This window comes from Salvia splendens, chromosome 5 (assembly GCF_004379255.2).
Source record: "Salvia splendens isolate huo1 chromosome 5, SspV2, whole genome shotgun sequence".
Classification (NCBI taxonomy): domain Eukaryota; kingdom Viridiplantae; phylum Streptophyta; class Magnoliopsida; order Lamiales; family Lamiaceae; genus Salvia; species Salvia splendens.
The window spans coordinates 27,315,463-27,338,743 of NC_056036.1; the positions used below are offsets into that span (position 1 = coordinate 27,315,463).

The following is a 23,281-nucleotide window of genomic DNA, read 5'->3' on the forward strand; positions in this document are numbered from 1 at the left end:
GTCTATAAATTTTGTTTAACGGAGGAGTGTTACTTCCTATGTAAATCATTCAAGCATTAAAATAAAATCCGGGTGTTATATTTTATTATCATGAAATATAACTATCGTTCAACTCCTCATATGCATTATTATTATTATTATTACATCTATTCCCCCCCCCCCCCCTCTTTTTTTAGGCAGCCCACTCCCCAAATAATTTTTTTTCCTCAAACATAATTGGTGAGGCCCAAATTCCTTCCTTATTCTTCAAAATTTTTTGGTCAAACTGCCTTCCCACTTTAATCAAAATAATAGGCTCCCCCCTTTTCCTTCCCATTTTCAAAATCCCCAATTTAGATAGGAACCCTAGCTCTCTCCCTCCTACCTCGGCGACTCCCGCCGCTGTCCGGCCGCCACGCACCGCCGTCTCCGGCGCCATCTTCCTCCCTATCTTTCTTCGTCTCTCCCTCTTTCACTTCTCCCTTTCTTTTCTAATTTGGACAATTAGTAAATCCCCAAATTAAGGAAATCAAACCCTAGGTAGGCGGCTTTCCCGCTTTCGAGCGTCGTCGCCCCCTTCTTCTCCGGCGAAACCGCCGTCCCCCTTCTTCATCAGAATTCGACCTCCTCCCCTGGATCGCGAGAATCGAGAGGCAGCGCCTCCAAGTCCCTTTTCGGTACGCCGCTGGCCTCGCCGTCGCGCCTTCGCCGTCGTCGTCTCCCAGCACCGCACGGCGGAGGTCCCGACGCGGTGAAGCAGCTGCCGCCGTCCCGTCATCTGCCGCAACTCCCGGGTCCCGTCGGAGTTCGCTCGTCGTCGGATTTCGTCTCGGTGGCCGGCCTTAAGCTAAGTCTTCGAACCCTTATTATCTAGCTCATCTGATTAGGTGAATTTTGGTGTTGGAGGGCTTATATGTGACTGATGCTGGGTTTTTTGTGATTTTCATTAAGTGAGGATTGAGTAGAGGCTATGTGAAAGTCGTTAAACAGTTATCTGGAGATTTTTCTGGTTGTTCATTGTGGTGGGTTTAACCCTTCCAAACTCTACTTGTTATTGCCATTAGTCTAAGCGGCAATTTCTAACATATCTTGGCATTACTTGATGATCGTGGCTGCTGCTGCTGCTACTATCTCGTGTATCACATGATGTTTGATTAATTAAAGACATCTGTCCCAATATAATAAACACAATTTATAGTGTGTTTTTCCTATTAGAGAATGAAGCATATTTCAAGGACGGTGGATATTGATTCTCTAAAGCTGACTCTCATGCCTTTTTTTTACTATAAAACCACCAAATAATTCACCCTATCCATCAATGCATGAAAAACATTTTATACATATATTGTGGAGAAAGAGATGGATCACAAGTAGTACTCATAGATAGTCTACTGTCATGGGGTTCTAATTGATAATGTTGTTAAGTTCCAAAACTGAGTTCTTGAGCATTTATGGTTCTACGCCTCTATGTTATCTATGATGCTCCCTAAATGATGCAAAAGGGTGATGGCGTTACCTATTGTGGCCGTGGAGAAACGGGCTGCCCTAGTTGTTGCTCTCAAAAAATGCTCCACTTTCTAACTCTATATGCTGCCGAAATTTGAAGTGTGTGGTAGGGGAGAACTTGATGCATATGAAAGGGGGTTTTATAGACAAGAACGTGTACTTGTGAAGCATTAACTTGAGCTGCTGTATGCCTTGTTTTCTTTCTGCAGCAGATCCTCTTTTCTGGATTATTGCAGCCACTTTAACTGCATTCCTTGGTGGTGATTTTTGCAGGTGCACAACAAGGGTGTAGGGCTGTTAACTGTGCTTTGCAGGGCTGCTGCAGCTGAAAAGGCTGATCTTGCCTCTTGGCAGCCTTCGGTTAGGGCTGGGGAGAGTGCAGGAGCTTGCTGCCACTTATCCTTCCTATTTTGGCAATCCCTTGGTCTTCATCAAGAACGTAGTTTTGTCTCTTTTCCACACTTAACAGTCCCATTAATTCTCTTGTCTTTTAGCCATTAAGGAGGTTTGTTTTGGTTTGTAGGTGTTTGAGAAATTGCTGCCATTGCTGTTGCACCGCCGTTTGCTGGTGATCTGGGCCCGCTGGTTCTCGATCGTCGGAAGGGGATGACTTGAACTTGTGAAGAATAGATTCGAGGCATTTGCATTAGGCATTCATGTATTACTTGTGTTTTTTTTGTAAGTTAAGTCATAGCTTGAAATGTAACTATTGTAACTCATTCGACTAAGGAAATAAACGAGCACATGTTCATTCTTCAATCGTACTTCACTCTCTTCTTTATTTCTAGATCACTATTAGTCATTAATCAAGCAACCAGACATAAGGGTTCTATTTTTCTCGTACTTAGAGAAATTAGGAAAAGACATTCGCTTCGTAGTTTGATAATTATTTTAAAAGTTAAGATAATTAAATTGTGGCCATTACAGTACATAGTGAATTTTCTATCCTAAATACTAGTGTGGATAAAAATTAAATTTATTTTCAAGTGATATTTGAGAAAACTTGAACTTATGTTCGTTGTTTATATTCAAATGATGTTGTCTTGTTATAAATGTTTTGTGTATAACGCCTATATGTTTTGGCTAAGGCCAAGAGAGTTGTGAATCAAATTTGGGTCCAAGTGAGAAGGGTGGTGTCCCTATTCGAACTAGTGTACACGGGAGACCTATGGCCAAAGAGCGGGTCTAGTGACTGTGGAAGGTGGCCACCTTCCCGCACAAGAATATTATGGTGACCGTGAGAGAACACTATCTATATACGACACAAGATGATCAAATATACAAAAAAGAAATTGGACTGCAGTCAAATAAGGGTTTACAATAACCTTGGGCATTTTGTTTAAAAATAAAACCCTGAGTGTTAGTGTGATGCTTGACAATATTTTCAAATGTATATTTGTATTTTTTGGCAATGTGTTCACAAAGTACTTTTGTACTTCTTTTTTTTTTTTTTTAAAAGCTCCTATATTAAGAAGGAGGAAATTACAAATAAACTCATATAGAAGGGAGGAAATTACAATTGGTGTAAAGAGGGCTCGAACTCGACACCTCTTACAATAATGTCTAAACTCATTGCCGCTAGGACAAAGGCTCTGGACAAAGTACTTTTGTACTTCATCTATGCATATATTTCTAAATGTGCAGGTTGAGCCGCGACGGGGTGAATTGAGTGTTGTTAGTCCATCAAGAATAACTCTCGGAGGTTCATGTCATCATACTCGGAACTGAGTTCCTTTGCTTCTGATGTGCCTTTAGGAAGGCGACACTTATTTCATTTAAAGGCTCTGATAAATTTTATTTCGTTTAAGACTCTAATAATTTATATAAGTATAAACAACCACTCAAGTTTGCATGATCGAGTGTATATTGATTTAAGTACTGTTTCCTTTAATATATCTCGAGTATCTTATGGTTACTTGGCTTTCATTATTCTTTTCCCCTTACTTCTTTTCCCCTCTTCTTATACCTCCTCCCTAGTCACGGTATCCTGCGGCTTAGTTATCCCAAATCAGCCATAGTTGTGACACTGTGCTATCGAGTTTGAATAACATTATATTGTAACTACGGCTTTTACTAAACCTGTATTAACACTCGCGCTATGCAAGGGACATAAGAGTTTCAAAAAACGAATACAACTTTTAACGAATCTATAGAAAATAAAAACTTAAAGCAATGTGAATATTTACGAAAACAAAAATGTATTTATATTGTCCTATTCTAAATTAAGAATTTATTACTACCTAATGAATGAAACATTTCAGAACTATGCTAATAATTTATACAATTTTAATTTATGATCTAAGTTGAGTAAAAGAAATAATATAAATGATCAAAGAGTATGAGTTAATTTTTTCAAAAAGTGACTATGTTGGACCAAATTCGTATTTTAGTCATACGTTTATTACCAAAATTGACCTTTACTCTAAGATATACAAATAAAGAAAATATGTGTGAGTAAGTTCAAAGAGTAAAATTCAGATAATTGGAATAAATAAAGAGCTCAACAAATGTGATCAACAAAATATAAATATTCAAATATAGGAACCAAAACTTAAAAAATCAGCAACAACCCAGTACTATCAATATCATCTTTACAAACTAAAATCTTCATACCTCCACGACTCGTAACTCTAGATATAGCAACATACAATTGTCCTTGACCGAAGACTGATTTTCATAAAATAAATCCAACATGTGATAGCGATTGATCTTGACTTTTATTAATCATCATTGCATATAACATAGCCAAGGGGAAATTGTCGTGGTTGAAATTTGAATGGCAACTTTGGATCAAAGACATTCGAGGAATCAACACTTTATGACTAATATTATGACCACCCAAAAATTCTGCTTTCAAAATACAATAACCTAATCTTGTATTTATCAATCGAGTGTAATTGCTCAATCCATTACACTCACTCAAATTATACGAAATATTTTGCTCAACGACGTCTCCAACTATAACTATGGGATTCTCAATTCATCCATCCAAAATAGTTACACAATAAAATTAAATACTATTAGAATAGAAAAAAATCACAAATAATTACAAATAAAATAGGGACAAATTAAAATAGGGATAAATTAAAAAAATACAATGTCACGCCCGCCCACCCCCGGGGTGTTACAAACGAGGCGATCGTGACCAAGGGACAAACATTAAAAATAGCATTTAAGGATAACAGTTCATAAGAAAGGCTCAATTAGCTTAAAAGAATAATATATATCAGAGTGTATGATACACAGAGTGCAAACTCGACTTTAGCTCCAAACAAATGGGAAAAGCTCGAATAAAATCAAAGTGTCTTTTAAACAATCAACAACTCGAGATAAAATTATCTCAACAATACTTGGCGAAAGAAACCATATTCAACAGAAGCATATCGAGAGTAGAATAATGTCATGTATGAAGACACAACATATTCTGAAACTTTCATAGACATCTTCTTCACTTTTATGCTCAACATCGCCCGCCGTCATCACTGCTCAACCTGCACATTTTTAAAACAAATGCAGGGCTGAGTACTTGGTGTACTCAGTGGACACGTGCCGAAAATATATTTATAAAAACAGATTTTGTCAAGCCACTCTTTGAGTGAATTCGGAGTTTTAGGAAAAGTCCGAGAACACTAAACATTTTTCTTTTCCTTTTTCAAAAGCGATCTTTCGATCTATTTTCCTGGAACATATGTCGTATCTGACAAACCCGATTTCACTATCTCTTGTTCATTCATCAATCCGTTCGTCATTCATCATTCCTTTCATCATTCATCATATTTTAACATTCAAGTGCCGGGGAAGTTGTTACCTCCCACGGTCTCCCATCAATCCATTCCATTCATCGTTGCAGTCAGATAGGCATAGTTCCAAAACAAAATATGGCTTGACATAACCTTTTCAACTTTATTTTCCTCAAAACGTTTTTGAAACATAAATCATTTTTCTGCATAAGTCGAGCATCATCTCACATCACATCAACGAGTCGAGCAAATCACAATTCACTCGATAAATCAACACATAGCACAACGTAACATGCGCAACAACACTTTCACTTTGATTACATATAACATGATGCTCAAACCGATATATGAAAGTTCTTGGAAACACTTTAGTTCGAAAGCCCACGTAAAAACTTCTCGTAAAAACTGTACGGTAACTAGAAAGCCCACGAAAAACTTAGTTAGAAAGCCCTACCTCGTTCGTTTAAAGCCTTCACGCCGTGCTCCTCTCTTTCTCCTCTCGGTCGAAGGTAAGGCTGCACTTCCCTCGATCAAAATGCAGCGCCGCCACCGCTGCGCGTCCGCCGTCGTCGCGGATCCGCCTCAGCCACCGTCGCCGAGGATCTCCCCCAGCCGCCGACGCCGTTCCCGACAGGTGGGTGGTCGGAAATTCGTTCCTCCATCCCCTCTCTCCTCTCTCTCGGATTTCTCTCGATTGTGAAGTAAAGAAATGAAAAGGAGGGAGGTTGTATATATAGAAAATTTTTTCATAAAAGACAAAATTTCACGTCTTTTCGTTTTGATGCGACGAGTAATTAATGCGGCCGTCGTTGGAAAACATGCCTGATGTGACGTGGTTCTTATCCACTTTTCGTCTTGATGTGACGCGGTTCTTATCCAACTTTTCGTCTTGATTTGTTGTCGAAAGTGTATTTGATACGTGGTCTATTCTTTCGTGTAGGTATCATTTTGGGCTCGTAACAATTGGGTTTCAAATTGGGCTACGAAAGAAAAATTGTTTGGCCCCAAAAGTGAAATACTTCTCTCGATAAAAGAAACAAGGTCGAAAATTTTTTAAGTGCACAAACGACGGTCCTTTCAAGAACACAATAAAAAGGTAGAAAAAGTCGGGGTGTTACATACAAAGAAATTATATTAGACAAAATTACATTACAAAAAATATAATTTTTCAGATATAACAATAATGGGCCGAAAATAAATTAAAAATCATGCCCAAATGCATACAAATATTACTACAGACCTGACAGTGTTTTTGCTCAATTAAAATGGTTCAGTAGAATATAAATGTAAGCCAAAAACTAATAAATATAAAATTTACCAAACAAATTAATTTTCTAAAACTGTTATGATAATGGCCCAAGAAAATATAAAAGTAAGCCCAATACCTAACAAATTTGAGTTGGCTTCATAAAATGAGTTGAATTAATATGACTAACTATGATTAAACTATTTAACTTATATCTGGTAATTAAATCATTAGGAATAATTATCACCTGATGTAGACAATATAAATTGATTTTTACTCTCATTTCATCCGCCGCCACCAACACGAAACCTTAACTCTTCCTTCACCGATGAAATTAGGTCAACATTTCACACCATTGTAAGCTAGCCACTGACCTGAAACATTTGGGTTAAACTTTGGTATGAACAGCTCTTCAAATTTGCATACCTTTTACTTTTTCATTGTTAAAATGTAGAATATGAAAATCAAAATGTCTGCAATTAGAAAGTTTATATTGGAATGCCAATCCAGCATTGTCTTCACTTAAGTAGCAGTTAACCTAAAAAGTGTAACAAAACCCAAAAGGACCTTTCATATACCCTAATTTCAAAATTATGATCCAAACATATGGGCTTAATTGATCTTAAAATTGTTTGAAAACACATCTATGGTTAATTGTTGAGATATTGCCTACTGAATTAAAATCTGCTAATTTTGCTTTGAAATAAAACTAACAATGTTTTCTCACTGATATTATACCACAGATATACAAAAAACGGTTTATTCATAAACGCGAACACATCTAACCATGACGACAGAGTTAGACATCTCGGGGTGAAGATTATCAACCAAGGTGATAAAACGTGCCATCAATTCAGTTACTTCTGAATAATAAACCATCTCTATGCTAATTTGTATTTCAATTTAACATTCAATAATTAAGAACTGTTTTTTGCCGAGATTCAGGAACAAAAATTGCAAATCAAGTAGCAAGAAAGGAACTCAGATTCTTTTAAATTCAAAACAAAATGTCAAAAAAGGTCAGATCCGTAACTAAAAAACTTGTCATTAAAAAATATAAGTGGCAGATTTTTCCATCACTAAAGTTACTAATCCACCAAATGACGAAAACATAGACGATTGCTTCGCTTTAGATAGTGACAGGCGTTTTTTCAGTCATTTTTCCGTCACTAGTTGTTGAGCTAGCAGCCGCCTTTTTTTTTGTTCAAACACCTTCACGGTGGAGGGTTCGTGGGTCCCTCATCCCTATATAGCAAAATAGTTCTCGGTTACAATTGCCATAACTCAAAGCCTAAGATTACAAGTATCTATTACAACCAAAGCCAAGAACTATCAAAATAACTAAATCACCACGGGAGTAAGTAGGGGTCGTGTCACAATTGGCTCGACACCCGCCTACTCTACGGTGGCCTTCTAATCCTCATCCTCGGCGCGGACTCGGAAGTTGGGGATCCCCATTTGTTCCATCCGGATGATATCTTGAACGACTCTCGGCGTGTCTTGGACCTCCATAATTCGGCCATGGCTCAAGTCCACACCTATCTTCTCAAGTAGGTCAGCCGCCTTATTGCCTTCTCGGTGGATGAATGTTGTTCGAAGAGTGAGTAGGCGCTTATGTAAGGCCATGTGCGCCATGGCTTGGCGAATGTGAGCAGGTCCCCAATTTGTCCCTTTGAGTAAATTGAGTGCTTGTTGTGCTTCAACAGGGAGCGCAAAGGCTACGAGCAACTTGTCCGAATGGTCTCAAATAAGACCGCCTCCCCCGTCTTTTCCCGTCGCTTCAGAGAAAGACCCGTCCGTGTTGAGTTTTATCCAGGGCTGGTCCGGTGGCTCCCATTTAACCATCATTGCTAGACGCGGTGGCCGTTGGGGTTCGGCCAGGCTTGGGATACTGACTCCAAGCCTAACCCCTCTCCAGTGCTTCGGCTTGAGCCTACCATTGGCCATGCTGTTTCGGACGAACGTAAGGGTCTGCCAGATCACATTGCTCGACTTGAATTGGACTTCATGATGGCGGCTTCTATTTCTTTCTGCCCAAAGGAACCAAAAGATGAGGTAAGGCATGGCTCGGCTGAGGTGCTTCCTTCCCGACTGCTGCGATCTTCGCGCCCACACTTCAATTCTTGTTGGTATCGTGTCATTCAGCCCGAGAGTGGGGGTCGAGCCTTCAAACCACCCATCGAATTCCTTCCACACTCGTATCGCACCGGCGCCTTGTATGAAGAGGTGTTGGAGGGACTTGGTACTTGGCCGATGTGGGCAACATTGGCATTTGGAGGCAAGTTCGATCTTGCGCCATTGGAGCTTTGAGTCAACAGGGATGCGGTTAGAAAGGAGCCTCCAATTGAAAATGGCGATGGTGGTTGTTAGACCATCCTTCCAAATGTCCTCAAGCCCTTGGATGATGGGCCGAGGCATCCGAATCGTCTCCCAAGTCGAGGCTAGCGAGAAGTCTCCTCGCCGGGATAACGTCCATTGCGGGATGTCCGGCACCCCGGATAGGATCGGGGTGTTACAAATTTGATCAATGATCTGTTGAGGGAGGCTAGCCTGGTCATGAAGTAATTGTAGTTTAGGGACATCCCATGCGCCATCCGTGATGAATTCCGAGACGGTCGTCACGGGCTGCCCTGCTCATCGAAACAGAGCCCCGCGAGAGGATCTTTGCCGAGCCATATATCATCCCAAAAGTAGATCGTTCCATGCCCAACTAGCCACCGAATGTGCGGGTGAGCATGAACCCAAGCTTTGGCCAGCCTCTTCCACGTCGGGCTATTCCTGCCCGTGGTTCTCGAAGAAAGAGGCGAGGAGGCGGCGCAATACTTTTTCATCATGTAACGTGCCCATAAGGAACTTTGTTCTCGGAAGCTCCACCAGAGTTTACTGTTGAAGGCTAGTAGGACATCGGTGAACTTACGAATCCCGAGCCCTCCCTCATTGATGGGAAGACACATTTGGTCCCAACTGATCCAATGAGTCTGTTTTCTTTCAGTCGTCGAGCCCCAAAAGAAACATGCCAGTTGCTGGTCAAGAAGCTTAAGGGTACCAGCTGTTGGCTCTATGGCTTGGAATAGGTGGATAGGAACCCCCTCAAGGGTGCTCTTAATGAGAGTTAACCTCCCTCCAAAGGATAAGTGGCGATGCGCCCATCCGGATATCCTCCTAGCAATCATCTCACGAATGAACATGGACATTTCCGTGCGCTTGACTCCACAGTATATGGTGACCCCCAAGTAGAGGAAGGGGAAAGACCCACGAGCAAAACCACATTCACTTTGGATTGCATGCGCCCATTGCTCGTGTGCTTCGGCAATATAGAAGTTACTTTTAGCGAGGTTGATCTGTTTCCTGGAGACCCCCTCATACCCGTCAAGACACGCTCTAAGCCGGCGCAAAGGGTTTGAGGTTGCTTGGGTGAAAATAATAATATCATCGGCATAGGCTAAATGGCTGATTTCCATGCACCTCTTGGAGGCTTTAAAGGTCGTCTCCTTCTTGCCAAGAATAAGCTTGCCGAGGGCCCTAGAAAGATAATCTGCAGCAATCACGAAAAGTGCCGGGGAGATGGGGTCTCCTTGTCTGAGCCCTCGAGTAGATTTGAAGAACCCGACTGGGGCACCATTAATAAGGACTGAGAACCAGCATGATCCAATACATCGTTTAATAATGCCTATCCAAGTATCCGAAAAACCCATGCGCCGGAGTACCTTGATCAAAAAGCTCCATTGCACCCTATCATAAGCCTTGGCCATATCGATCTTAATAGCCACATTCGGTGCTGGGGAACACCTTGCTAACTCGTGGAACATCTCTTGGGCGAGAAGGACGTTTTCGTGTAGAAGCCAACCCTTCACGAACCCGCTCTGGTTAGGGGAGATTACCTGAGGCAAATAAGGAGCAAGACTCGCGGTTAGTACTTTTGTAATGATATTGTTAAAGACAATACATAAGCTTATGGGGCGATAGTCGGCCCATGTCTCGGGCGAGGCCTTCTTCGGGATAAGGACAATGTTGGTAGCCATGACACTTCGAGAATGGTATGCCCCAAGAAAAAACTACTTTATAGCTTCCACAACATCCGTTCCAATGATCCCCCAACAAGTTTGATAGAAGACGACCGAAAAGCCGTCCGGGCCTAGTGCACTGTCCCCGAAGATGTCAAACACCGCTTTCTTCACCTCCTTAGGGTCCGGTGGGTTGTGTAGCTCCTCTAGGTCCGTTGAGGGGGGAAGTTGTTGGATTAGATCAAGGTCCGGTTCCTCAAGTGTCGGGGTGTCCAGGGCAAGGAGGCTCCGAAAGAACTCAATCGCTGAGTGCCGTATCTCTGTTTCATTCGCAATCTCCCGGCCATCCACATTAATGGAGTGTATTCGTAGTCTAACTCTCTTCTGCTTCACCCAGCTTTGGTAGAAACTGGTGTTCTTATCACCATCCGCAAGCCATATTAGTGCGGCCTTTTGCCTCCAGAAGTCCTCCTCCATCCGAAGTGGGAGAATATACTCGGCAATGCTCTTGTTGATCTCAGTCCTATTCCGAGGCGTGTCAGCCTCAAAGTCGGCTTGAGCTTGCGCGATCCCTTCCTTCTTCGCTTTGAGGTTGGCATGTATATTGCCAAAGACTTCCTTGTTCCAAGCCTTAAGGGCTTTTTGCTCCTAGCAAGCTTAGTTTGGAGATTCAGGAGCCCACTCGCCCCCGTCGGTTGACCCCAAATATCTTGAACTAAGTTCAAGAAGCCATCATGCCGGACCCACATGTTTTGGAATCGGAAGGCACTACCCCCCGAAAGAGGCCTCGACATCTTGCACCTAGCGAGTATCGGACCATGGTCCGAGGAGACCCTTGGGAGATTAGTCACCCTTGTTGCCTCAAACGCGTTGGTCCATGCCTCACTAACAAACATCCTGTCCAGCCTTTCAAACAAACCATTCTTGGCCCATGTGAACTCCGCACCATCAAACCCTGGGTCAAGAAGCCTACAATCTTCAATGGCTTCGGCAAAATCAATCATCTCAGCTTGCCTATTGGTCTCACTCCCAACCTTGTCTTCATGGGCAAGGATCGTGTTAAAATCCCCTCCAATCAGCCACGGTGTTCCTTCCGTCCGAGTTGAAATCTCCCTCATTTTATCCCACAAAGGGTGTCACTCCAATCTATTACACTTAGCATAGACCGCCGAGATGGAAATATGGTTCGCCATGCGGTGCGAGGTGAGCCTTCCATGTAGGACTTGATCCAAATCTTCCTCAATGTCAAAAGTGGCTCCATCCTCGGCAAAAATCCAGATTTTGCCGGATGTGTTTGATCCTTTGAAAGTTAGGCCCAACACCTTAGAGTACCGGTCCGGGTTGGGATTAGTTAGTGGCTCCATTATTGCAAGAAACATGACATTATAACACTTGATTAGTCTTTTTAGGACGTTTTGGGTCGGCGCATTAGCGACTCCCCTAGCGTTCCAAAACATGAAATTGTAAGACATGATTAGCAAGGTAGGGTCGTACCCGGAAGGTTTGAAGGCCCTCCTTTAAATATGACAATCTGTTGGTCTTCCTCCCTTGTGTGGTCCCCGACGTCAATTTGCAAGGGGGTGTCCTTAGGATGTACACCAAGGGTTTGGATATCCATTTCCACCGCGTCCATCTCGCCACATCCATCAACGTCAAATTTCCCATTGGCGTCCAAATGAGTAGCGTCCCCCTTATCATGGTTCAAGGGCACTGAAAAGATAGAGCTTTTGCATTTGGGGCTCGTAATCGGGGAGCCATCTTCCTCCCCGAAATCGATCCTCTTCCTTAGTTGTTTGTCTTCGGGGAGTGGAAATGGGACGAATCTCTTCTGACCGTTCCCTTTGGTAGACGGGGCCGGGGTACTCCTTCGCGCCTTGAGTTTTGCTTTGGCACCCTTCAATGCCAATTTCTTGGAAGGTTGCTTCGGGGAAGTTGGTTCCTTCGAGCTAAATGTCATTTGATGGTCCGAGAGGGTTCGCTCTCCCTCGGGGGATGGTGTGTCACTCGGCGGGTCGTCCGGCATGGCCGGGAGTGCAGCAAGGTTGCTCGAGAAGAAGGCTTGGGTGAGATCGGGACGGTTGTTGTGGGGGTGGCTAGGAGGGAGCCGGGTGGTGAGGGAGAACACGCTTTGAATGAAAGGAAAGGTAGGGTTGTCACGGCCGGAGGGATTGAGACGCCGGGGAGACCGTGGGGAGAGTGTGGCCGGCGGAGGATGGTGTTGTCGACGAGGGTGGGAGTGGTGCGAGGTGACGGTCGGTCACGGCCGACGGGTGACGGGGTGGCGGAGGTTGAGTAGGCGTGGGACAATAGGTGTATGATTTTTAGAGAGAAGGAGGAGCTTCTCACACTAAGAATCAGCCTCACATGACAGTTCTATATATGAGATTACTTTGCCAACAAATAAACCTTTTGAATCGAAATTACCGATGAGCGTCACTATTTAGCGCTTTTTTGTTTGGTAGTGATAGAATCAGATAGTGTCATGAGATATTAGAGAGTACTAATAGATATCTATGTAATCTTGTATTGGATTCTAGTGGATTGGTTTTTCTAAATTATGAGTCCTATTAAGCCGATCATATATAGGAAACAAACATAGAAAACACTCCGCCTCTGCCTCGTTTACTATGTTATAAAATTTCTTATCAGAATATATTTCAACAGATAAACTTACTTATTACCATCTATTATCCAGGCACAAGATTTGAAAAATCAAGTACTCCATATTATAGTTGACTCATTTTCCATTTCGGGAAGTTTTCTCATAGTTGAGTCATTTCCATATATAATAATTTTTTTTATTTCTTACTTTACTCTTTCTTACTTTATTCCCTCTGTTTTTTCCCCCTCTTATTTTTTTATCTATTTATTTAACACACTCAATATCCCTTTTTTAAACTGCGTGCCAAAAAGTTTTGAGATAATAGAGGGATGGTGTGAATCAAATTGTAGTCCTATAATGCATTATCTTAACATACTTTTGAGTCCAACAAACCTTCCTTTCACGTAACCAACCTGATATGAGACCGTCTCACCAGTCAGTAGAGTATATGTCACCTTTTGAGTTTGTGTCTAGGTAGAACCTCAACCCAAGCGTGGTAGCTAACCAACCTTTACAGATTATCACCACAATCACATTTCGCACTCGTCCATCTCTGTAGGATTCGACCCTTGCTCCACTAGACTAGCCAGTAGAAGTGTGTTGAGGAAATTGTTGATACGGTCACTGTGCCATCGACATGACTAAGTTGGGAATCACCTCCTGATCAGTGAATACACGAGCCTGCACAAACCTGCTCTTTCAATATTATACACAAAATACACACACACTTACACAACCTATAAAAAAAATACAAGCACTGTACACGCAAAACACAGATAATGCGCTCAATGTTGTGAAAATCAGGCTCAGGCCGCGATTAGAGTGTGGGGCGTTCAGGGCACGCCTGTAGTCGCCCCAGCCCTGGCCGAACGATATTGATGGGGTGGGCTGGGGCGGCTGAAGTGCACGCGGGGCGACGGTGGGGCGTCGGCTGTTTTTAGGTGTCTTAAAGAAAACAATTAATGGCAGTGGTGCAGCTTTTTAGGTCTATTAAATAAATAAAATAAGTCTATCTCTTTGTTTCTCTCTCCTAAAGAAAGCATTTAGTAAAGACATCTCTCTCTTCTTATAGGTGCCTACTCGCCTACTGATACTATTATATAGTATTATGCTTCTAGTAAATTTCGTATAGGTATAGTCTTATAGTCTTATGCTTCTAGGCTAATGCAAGTAGACCAATGCAAGTACACCCCTCCATGTGACGCCTAGGCTAGAGGATGGGTTGGCATGTGACTCACAAAAGAAGGAAAAGACAAAGGTTACTTTGCTTGGGCAAGAGAATGATGGTCCATTTGAGGTAAATGCCATTTTGAATTCAAATTCAGCACCATGTGCTATCCACACCCAATTCGGCATTGATGGAGACAAGAGGGACCATGGCACCGACGGCCGGCCGCCGGAGTACCCGCCGGAAAACCTGGTCCCGCCGGCGAATGCATGGAAGGAGGCTAAAAACTTGTTCGCTCATGGGGGCACGGGGTGCATGGTGGAAGACTTTGAAGGTACACCTTATCTCTCCTTTACCGATGTTGAAACGGAATATCTCTCAGAGAAACTAGGACTAGCCATTGTTGGGAAGTTTTCCCACTCACTTCCTTCTTCTTTCCAAATTCAAAAAAGCTTAGGGGGTATGTGACTAGTTGGTTCTTTCACTTGGAAATACTTGAATGCCAAGCACATCCTACTTCAATTCCAAGATATGGCTGATTATGCTAAGGTCTTAAGTGGCCCTAATGGGAGTCCGGTTTGGTTTGTTGACATTCACCCAATGAGGGTGTTCAAATGGGCACCGGACTTTGATACGTTCTTTGAGTCGCCCATCGTTGCCGTATGGTGCAATATCATGGGACTACCGGCCCATCTTTTTGAGGAATCGACCCTCATGGCGATCGGCAAGCTACTAGGCAAGCCGTTACAAGCGGACCATGCCAAAATCAATCAAACCCGGCTCTCTTTTGCTAGGATATGTGTTGAGATTGATATCTCCAACCCCCCGACGGAGGAGATCATGCTAAACATCCTAGGCAAAAATTCAAGACACAAAGTAGCATGGGACCGTATCCCATTGTTTTGCGAGAATTGTAAGCATGTTGGGCATGTCATTGATGAGTGTCATGCGTTGGGAAGGAAGGGTCGTGTTGGAGGAAAGGATTACCGAACACCAACCAAGGCGTTCTACCCTAGCCACGATCACAAGATCATCCGTCGAGAATGGCGTCCAAAGGTGGCGATTAGGGTTGGCACCTCACTGAACATTGATCACACGAAAAAGGAAAAAGATAGTGGCAACCAAGAGAAGAACAAGGAGGGTACAATAAACATCGATCCGTTGGCTCCTCGAGCGCCCCTTGGGAGTCAACCAAGCATGGATGAGGATAGATTCCAATTGGTGTCGAGGAAGAGGAAAGGCAAGGCACATAAGGGAGACATGCACTCCAAAGCTCAACACATCGACAATTTGCATTTGAAAGACAATGTTGCCACGGTGTCATTCGATCGGGATGACTCTAGTGCGAACGAGCCGAGCACTTGCTCAATGAATGTCTCATGTGGGCTCCCCAACTGGAAGAAGGAAGGCTTCATTGAGGAACTTGATCCGGGAGGGATCGTCCATCGCGGGGGTATCCCTATTGTGGGCCTCAATTAAGTGACGAACCTTGGATTTTGTGATGTGAAGGTTGCACCATGTTAATTGTAATAGAATAGTGAAGAGTACATTGATGACCACTCTAGTTGGTAGGGAGGCCCTCGTTGTACTCTAATTGGTTTTAGCGAGCCGTCACTTTTGGGCGGCTCGGTGTTCCTGGTTGTTCGTTGCAATTGTCCTTAGTAATGCACAGGTGTGGGTCCGCCTGAACCCTCCACCCTAGTGGTGCTTTTGATTAAAAAAAAATAGTCTTATGCTTCTAGGAAATTTCGTACAGGTATTTCTCTCTTACTTTAGGCCTAAAGACACATACTGTTACACTTATACACTTAAAGCATATTTGGTAGAGAGAGGCTTATCCACATTGGTGGAATGGCTCTTCTATTCACTTCTCCCCTCTCCTCCGTGTGTCTCACTTCACCCTCAACTTCCAGAATTTCTGCTAACCCTTGCATCAGGTTGACCCACAATGCCATTGCTATGCATCAAAGATCCTTTGTGGGAGGCTGGAATCAAGCACCCTTTTTTCTCAACAACAGGGGTGCATTGATGGTTAAGGCCGCCTCTGATGTCGATGGAACAGAATCCACTGCCTCAGAGTCTCCTGTCTCTGCTTCAGGTGGGAAAGAGAAGCACTCCCGTTGAGAACCTCCCTTTGCAGTCAAAGGTTCAAGAAGTGGAGCATCAGAGGGAAAAAAGAAAACCGATATGTTTATGTTCCTCAGAGATAAAATCTCTGCCCGCATCCACACCTGGTCACACAAACACTTATCATTCGGTGGAAGACTTCTGCTAATCAAAAGCACTCTCGGATCTATCCCTCTACATGTATTCCAAGTCCTCGAACCCACAAAAGAGGCCTTGAAACAAATGGAGGGTCTACTCGCGAGGTTCTTCTGGGGGACATCTCACGAGAAAAGAGCGACACACTGGATTAGTTGGGAGCACATTTGCCTCCCCACAGAAGAAGGAGGCCTTGGCATTCGGAAGTTCGGGGAGATGGTTGAGGCCTTCGGAATGAAACTTTGGATACGATTTAGAGAGAAAGATTTGCTCTGGGCTGCATTTATGTTACAGAAATATTGCCGCAATGCAGCCCCCTCAAAAGTCCCTCATTTGACGAACCAAAGTATTGCATGGAAGCAAATGGTGAGGGCTGGAAACAAAATTCACAACCATGTCAGATGGTCGGTAGGAGAGGGTGAAATTAATTTCTGGGAGGACATCTGGTGGGGGGACATACCGATTAGCGAGATGTGCAACCCGGGGGTTAGGAAAATCAAGGAATTCTGGAGGAATGGGGAATGGAATCATCCTCTGGTACGGAGTATTCTTGAACCGCTAGGGGTGCCGATGGGAGTTGCAGCGGACATCGTCAAGGTTCCAATTGTCTCAAGTGGCAAGGATACACTACGGTGGACCCAATCTCCCCACGCAAAATTTCTCCACAAGCTCAGCATGGGAAATATGCAGAGGCCGGAGGCCCTCCCTACAAGTCCTCAAGTTAATTTGGAATGAATGCATTCTCCCGTCAATCTCCATCTTCAACCGGAGGCTCCTGGCTAACCGAATTCCGGTTGACGCGAAACTCCAATGGAGGAAAATCAGTATTGCTTCCAAATGCAGGTGTTGTTATGCACTGGAGGTAGAGACAAGAGAAATTCTTTTCTTACACGGAGAGGTGGCGAGGCAAGTATGGGGTATATGTGCTGGTTGGTTCCCAAGCCTGCCATCATGGAACAGAGCAACCAACGATCTGGAGAAGAGAATCAAATTCTGGAATAGATGGCTGAATAGATCAGACAAACCACATGCAAGCTCGGTGATCCCCTGTTTGGCCCTTTAGTTTATATGGTCGGAACGAAACAACAAGATCCACCGTGGGACTCTCTTCACAGCAGAAACGGTGATCAACCGAATACAACAATATCTGCAGCAGCTCATCACGGCCGGAAAACTCGGAAAAGCTCAATGGAATGGTTGCGCTCTTAGCGACAAACTTATACTACTGCTTGGAAGGAGAAACCAAGAAAGTAAATCAAACTGATCAGGTGGATTCCTCCTGACACGGGTTGGCTCAAACTAAACGTTGATGGAGTTTGGAGCAATGGGGAAGCAGGGGCAGGAGGCACACTCAGAGATGACGGTGGGAACCTTATCTGCGGATTCAAAGCAAAAGTTGTGGCAAGCTCTCGGATGGATGCAACTCTACAAGCGGTGTCCATTGGGTTAAACATGGCAATGGAAAGAGGGCAACAAATTTGGCTTGAAATTGGGGAACAAGGAATCGCTCAAATGTTAACTGCGAGGCGGTATGGTGCAGCCATGATGCGGCATCAACTCACAGAAATAAAAAACAAGCTAAAGGCTAGGAATACTAAAATCTCATACATTGCAATTGAAGGTAACAAAGTGGCAACTCACTTGGCACAACAGGGGTGCAACACGGCACAACTCGAGATCTTTGACCAACAATCAGCAACGCACCTAGTCATGGCTATGGTTCGGATGGAACACCTGGGGGTCCCGAACCTCCAGTTTCGTGGATAATTCATTTTTTGAGTATTGTAATTAGTTAGGGGTGTTGAGTGATGGACAAGAGTAGGACGTTATCCTTCTTGATGTGGAGGGACACCTTGATACTCTGTCTCTGTGATCCTGCAAGTCCGGTTTGGACTGTGCTTTTGGGTAATTATTTTGGCTGATGATATCGAGGGATGAGGGACCCACGAAATGGTGTTAAAAAAAGTGGAGCAGCAGAGGATCAAGATGAAGCTGGCCAAGAAAATCAGGCTGAGGAGGAAGCGCCTTGTGAGGAAGCTTGAGGAAGAAGGGACGATGGTCGCCTTCAAATATGAAGAAGAACAAGAATGTTTGAACGTCATTTCCCTTACTTTTTGTTATCAAAATTCACATTATGATTATTTCATCAACTGCCAGTTTAGTTTTGGATGGACTATGATATTTTGAATCCAAGTTTTTCCCTCTCCTTTTGCAGGGAAAATGTACCTAAAAAAAGCATATTTGGTAGGGTTGATAACTCATCTATACATGAAATTCTATGACAAAAATGACATTCTTGTTCATAGATTTCCATCTATAGATGAGTTATCAACCCTAGTGATATACTTGGATTTTGAATGGTTTTAGAAGGTAGTTTTATATGAATCCAATCACATTTAGTGTATTATTAGGCATGTTAATATCTACTTTTCTATTATGTTGGTATTTTGACCATTTTATGAAGAATGTGTAGAAAAAGGTACAAAATATGTGGATGTGCAACATCCTTGGCCGAAGAATCTTTTTATGGGGATTTTGAATCCCAATTTGTTTATAATGCATATCATTCTCTTCGTCTTTGAGAGAGCTTCGCGTGTGTATCTTGTACGTCTCAATCGGAGTTCTGTAGAAAACATTATGCCCATTTTACGAAGACTGCGTGCTGTCCAGAAACATGGAGCGGCCCTAAGTTTGAGAGCAGGGATTCAAGAGAGAGAAAGTTGAAGGAGCTTCCATCATGAAAAACAACTTTGAGAGCAAGGATTCAAGATTGAACTTCCCCAATCCATTCCTAGGTTGAAGAAGGAGCTTCCAATCAAGATTCCCCAACTCAAGGGTGTAGTTAGTTTCGTTTTCATGATGTTTCATTCCTTTTGTTATATTACTTTCGTGACGAACATGAATAGCTAAACACTTCGTAGAGTTCTACGAGGGAGATACAATGATTCGTAGAGTTCTTCCTATGCTTTGGCTCATGTAGTTATTTTGATTCCTTTTGTGCTTATACAGTTATTTGACTGATCACCTTATAAATGCATGTGGATTCTACTACAATAATGAGAGATGAGTAGTTTAATTTGAAAGAAAATAAATTGAAATCTTTGCCAATATAATCAGGAGATTTGAGCCTTTGAATGAAGCTAAGTATCTTATGAGCTATTAGGAGTTGTTGCCTTAGTTCTAGGAAGGACACTTTGGTTCTAGGTAGCAATCTACAAATTGTATGCTTCGAGAGAAGATATAGTTTTACCTTAATGATAGCTTAATAACCCTTGAGACCCTTTGTCGGCATAATTTGGACTTTAGTTGAGCATAGGATAGTTGTTATCAAACTCGTAGGATTCTACCTCTCCAACTCTTGATTTACATCCTTCATTTGTTCTTAATAACCCCCCTCCCCCCACCAACACATACCAAGATATGGAAGCCGAGTTTAAAAAATGTATCACCAGGACCAACAAACTTATGAAGGACACCAATTAGTTTAAATGTAGAATTAATTATATACTCTAATCCCTATGCATCCAAATACGAATAGCAGGTTAGTAAGGCGCATCTGTGCAGGGCACATGGAAATCTCATTCGATGTGACACCACAGGCCGCATACTAAGGCATTAGAATCATTAGCTTTCATGCTTAAGCATCACTTTGAAGTGGGGCCATGTAAAAGTAAAATTAACCAAAATCAAGAACATTAACTAAGGAAAAAATGTAAAATAAACAATAGGAATGGGTCACTCGCCCTGTAAACTCCTTCAAAAACATTAGCCAGTAGCACGGATCTATGCAAAAATAAATGCAGATGAAAAAGGAATTAACCTCTCCAACATAAAACCAAGGCCCATAGATTGACAAAAAGTGCAAAGACACTTCATGGCTGAGTATGAGTGTTTGTGACAACTACTCTTAGAGTGATAACTATCAAGTAACAACTAGCATATGTAAGAAATAACCAAAAACTTATTAATTTAATTTCAACGAACATCAGAGAAAAATATGAGCATTTGCATCTCAGAACTACATGTAAAAGTTAATACTGTGAGAAATGACTACTTAGCCAATCAAATAAATTCAAATAAATTTTCAAGGTAATGATTGTATCATACTATAAAAGTTTCTGACCTGAAAGGCAAAGCACAACACTCTCTTTAGGAAACTTCGATGCTATCGCAGCAATGTGGGTGACACTATCAATAACTTCTTGCAGGGCTTGTTCAACACACCCATGCTTGGGCTAAGTTCAGTAGTCCAAGTAGTCGATAACAACAAAGAAGTTGTGTAAACATTTGAAGTTTCTGGATGCAACACCTGAACATTTTTCTCATTTCAGACGTGAATAACACAAAGTAAATGGATCAACTTCTCAACAGATGGATCCAATTCTGTTTGTGATTTAACCTGCTCTTTAAAAGACACAATGGCTGAAACAAAAAAATTATTAATTAAAATTTGAAGTACAGATTTTTTTCTAAGTTTGTGATTACTGTATTGTAAAAGATAGCAATTTCTAAGATATTGAACTTTTGAAATTACCATTAATAAAAACTAAAATCAAAATGGTAGATCAATTTTGCTATATCCAGCGCCCTTCCTAGCAGTCTCTACTTCTTATCTTTGATCTGCTACCATTCCAGCAGCAACATAAGCACCAGCAAGGCTGAGTGAATCGGCCACGTGATTTTCACAGATCCCTTCGAGCTCTTCCTTCACGCGCTTGGCCAGCTTGACATTTCCGTACATTCTACACGCTCCAAGCAATGCGCGCCAAGCAGTGGCGTCCCTCTCGACCAGCAATCCTTTGATCAGCTCGTACGCTTCCTCCAGCAAGCCAGCACGGCCCAAGAGATCAATCATGCATCCATAGTGCTCGATTTCGGTTTTAACCGATAAACATTCACCATCTTCCCGAAACAGCTCAACCCTTCTCTCATCAAGCCTCCATGGCTACAAGCATTCATAACCGTCAGAAACGTCACCTCATTCGGCTCAACACCCTCCTCCTCCATCCTACGAAAAAGTTTGACTGCGTGATTTGCTTGCCCGTGCACTCCACAACCCGAGATCATAGCTGTCCAGCTCTTGACATCCTTAATCTCCAACTGGTTGAAAACATCGACCACCTTATCGAGAAGCCCACTTTTTGCATACATGTCTACTATTGCTGTGCCAAGAACCGCATCCATCGGCAACTGCTCCTCCTCAACATAACCACGCACATATTCACTTATCCCAAGAGCCCCCGAGGCAGAGCAAGCAGAGAGAAACCCCGCCACCATAGAAGAATTAGGCCGTACGCCGTGATCCTTCATCAATCTCAACAACTCCATTGCTTCTTCAAGAAGACTAGTTCTTGCATATCCATCAATTAAACAGTTCCACAACACAACATCTCTTTTAATATCATTTTCATCAAAAATTTGACGCGCAGCTTGCACGCGGCCGTGCTTCCCACACATGGAAATCAAAGCAGCAACCACGTTTAAATTCGACAAGAAACCAAGCTTGAAGCAAAACACATGTATAGTTTCTCCCAATGATTCATTCAACAAATGCCCCACAACTGAAACAACACTGAAAATAGTAGTGACACTCACACCAACACCAAACCTATCTCTGCACAATAGTTTAAATAACTCCAAAACCAAAGAATATTCCTTCACGCAAAGATACCCCCCCATTAAAGTATTCCAAGAAACCAGGTCTTTTCTTAGACGCAATTCATCAAACACTTGGCGCACATCTTCAATCATGCCACAAACACAATAAAAGTGCAGAAGAGCATTCATCACATTCAAAACCGAACCGAATCTAGATTTCAAGACGTCGGTATGAACTCCAATCCCAGCCTGAATCTCCAATAAATTGGTGCAAGATTTTAGAACTGAAATGAATGTAAATTGATCGAAATCGAAGCTGCGATTCTCAGCCCTCACGCGATTAAACAAAAGGAGGGAATTTTCGGGATCGGGGCTGATAGAATGGCCGCGGAGCATGGTGTTGAACATGTAAAGATTGGGGCTTTTTTATCTGTTTGAAGATGGAGTTTGCGTAATTAATATCCTGCGTAGAGACGTGAGCGAGAAGCTTGCTCAGTGGGAATGGGATTCGGTCGAGACCAGTCTTCACCATCAAACAATGAATTCGAGCGGTTTGAGGGATGTGATGGCATGATTGGAGAAGGACGATGAGATTTTGGTGGAGAAGTGGTGATGGATGGAGCAGTTGTTTAATCGGCGCCGACATTGCGACGTAATATCTCTTCTGATCATACAGCTCAGATTTTTACCAATCAGGGAAGAGAGTCAATTCATCGAGCATGTGGCGACATAAAACCTTTCTTCCCATAAAACATGGAGGTGAAGGATCGCCCGCAGGGGCGTAGCGCAGTTGGCAACGGAGGGGCAGATCTTGCTGCAATGAGCCTGGGTTCGAATCCCACTGCTGTCGTATAGTTGCTTCCATCTCTCAGGCACAAGTGTGAGGCCTTGGAGATGGGCTTCTGGCAGCAAGTGGGTTAAGGCCTTCCCCTTAACGGCATACTGCGTACCCTGATTGAACCCCTCACATGATGTCAGACCGGAGTGTGGGGCCGCCAAGGCGACGAAATCGCCTTTTTTGCTGCAATGGAGGTGAAGGATCTTCAAAAAATTAAGTGTACATGAAAAGCAAATTTTGAATGAAATATATTAAGAGACAAAACTACGGCTATGAAATTTTGGCAATCCATTTGAAGTACCCGATTTTATCATTAGCAAGATAACAATTTTGAATGG

The 23,281-nt window shown here is 42.8% G+C and overlaps 1 protein-coding gene, 1 long non-coding RNA gene and 2 pseudogenes across 2 annotated transcripts; 2 read left to right on the top strand and 2 right to left on the bottom strand.

The window, feature by feature from the left end:
* Window positions 1-233: 233 nt before the first annotated feature.
* LOC121805254 lies at window positions 234-2,244 on the top strand. Its single transcript, XR_006051403.1, has 2 exons — window positions 234-1,924; window positions 2,009-2,244. It is a non-coding gene; the product is annotated as an uncharacterized LOC121805254 (long non-coding RNA).
* An 8,282-nt stretch (window positions 2,245-10,526) lies between these two features.
* Window positions 10,527-11,593, bottom strand: LOC121804043. Its single transcript, XM_042203596.1, has 2 exons — window positions 11,327-11,593; window positions 10,527-11,123 (listed from the first exon to the last, which is right to left on the bottom strand). The coding sequence occupies exons 1-2, from the start codon at window positions 11,591-11,593 to the stop codon at window positions 10,527-10,529; spliced, it is 864 nt and encodes a 287-aa protein (XP_042059530.1).
* A 4,503-nt stretch (window positions 11,594-16,096) lies between these two features.
* Window positions 16,097-18,602, top strand: LOC121805250 (annotated as a pseudogene).
* A 2,457-nt stretch (window positions 18,603-21,059) lies between these two features.
* Window positions 21,060-22,777, bottom strand: LOC121805242 (annotated as a pseudogene).
* Between the last annotated feature and the right edge of the window lie 504 nt (window positions 22,778-23,281).

Coding starts and splice junctions, on each gene's coding strand:
- LOC121804043 (XM_042203596.1), bottom strand. CDS start 11,593: ATGAGGGAGATTTCAACTCGGACGGAAGGAACACCGTGGCTGATTGGA. Junction 11,124..11,326: donor ACGCGTTTGAGGCAACAAGG/GTGACTAATCTC, acceptor TAAGCTTGCTAG/GAGCAAAAAGCCCTTAAGGC.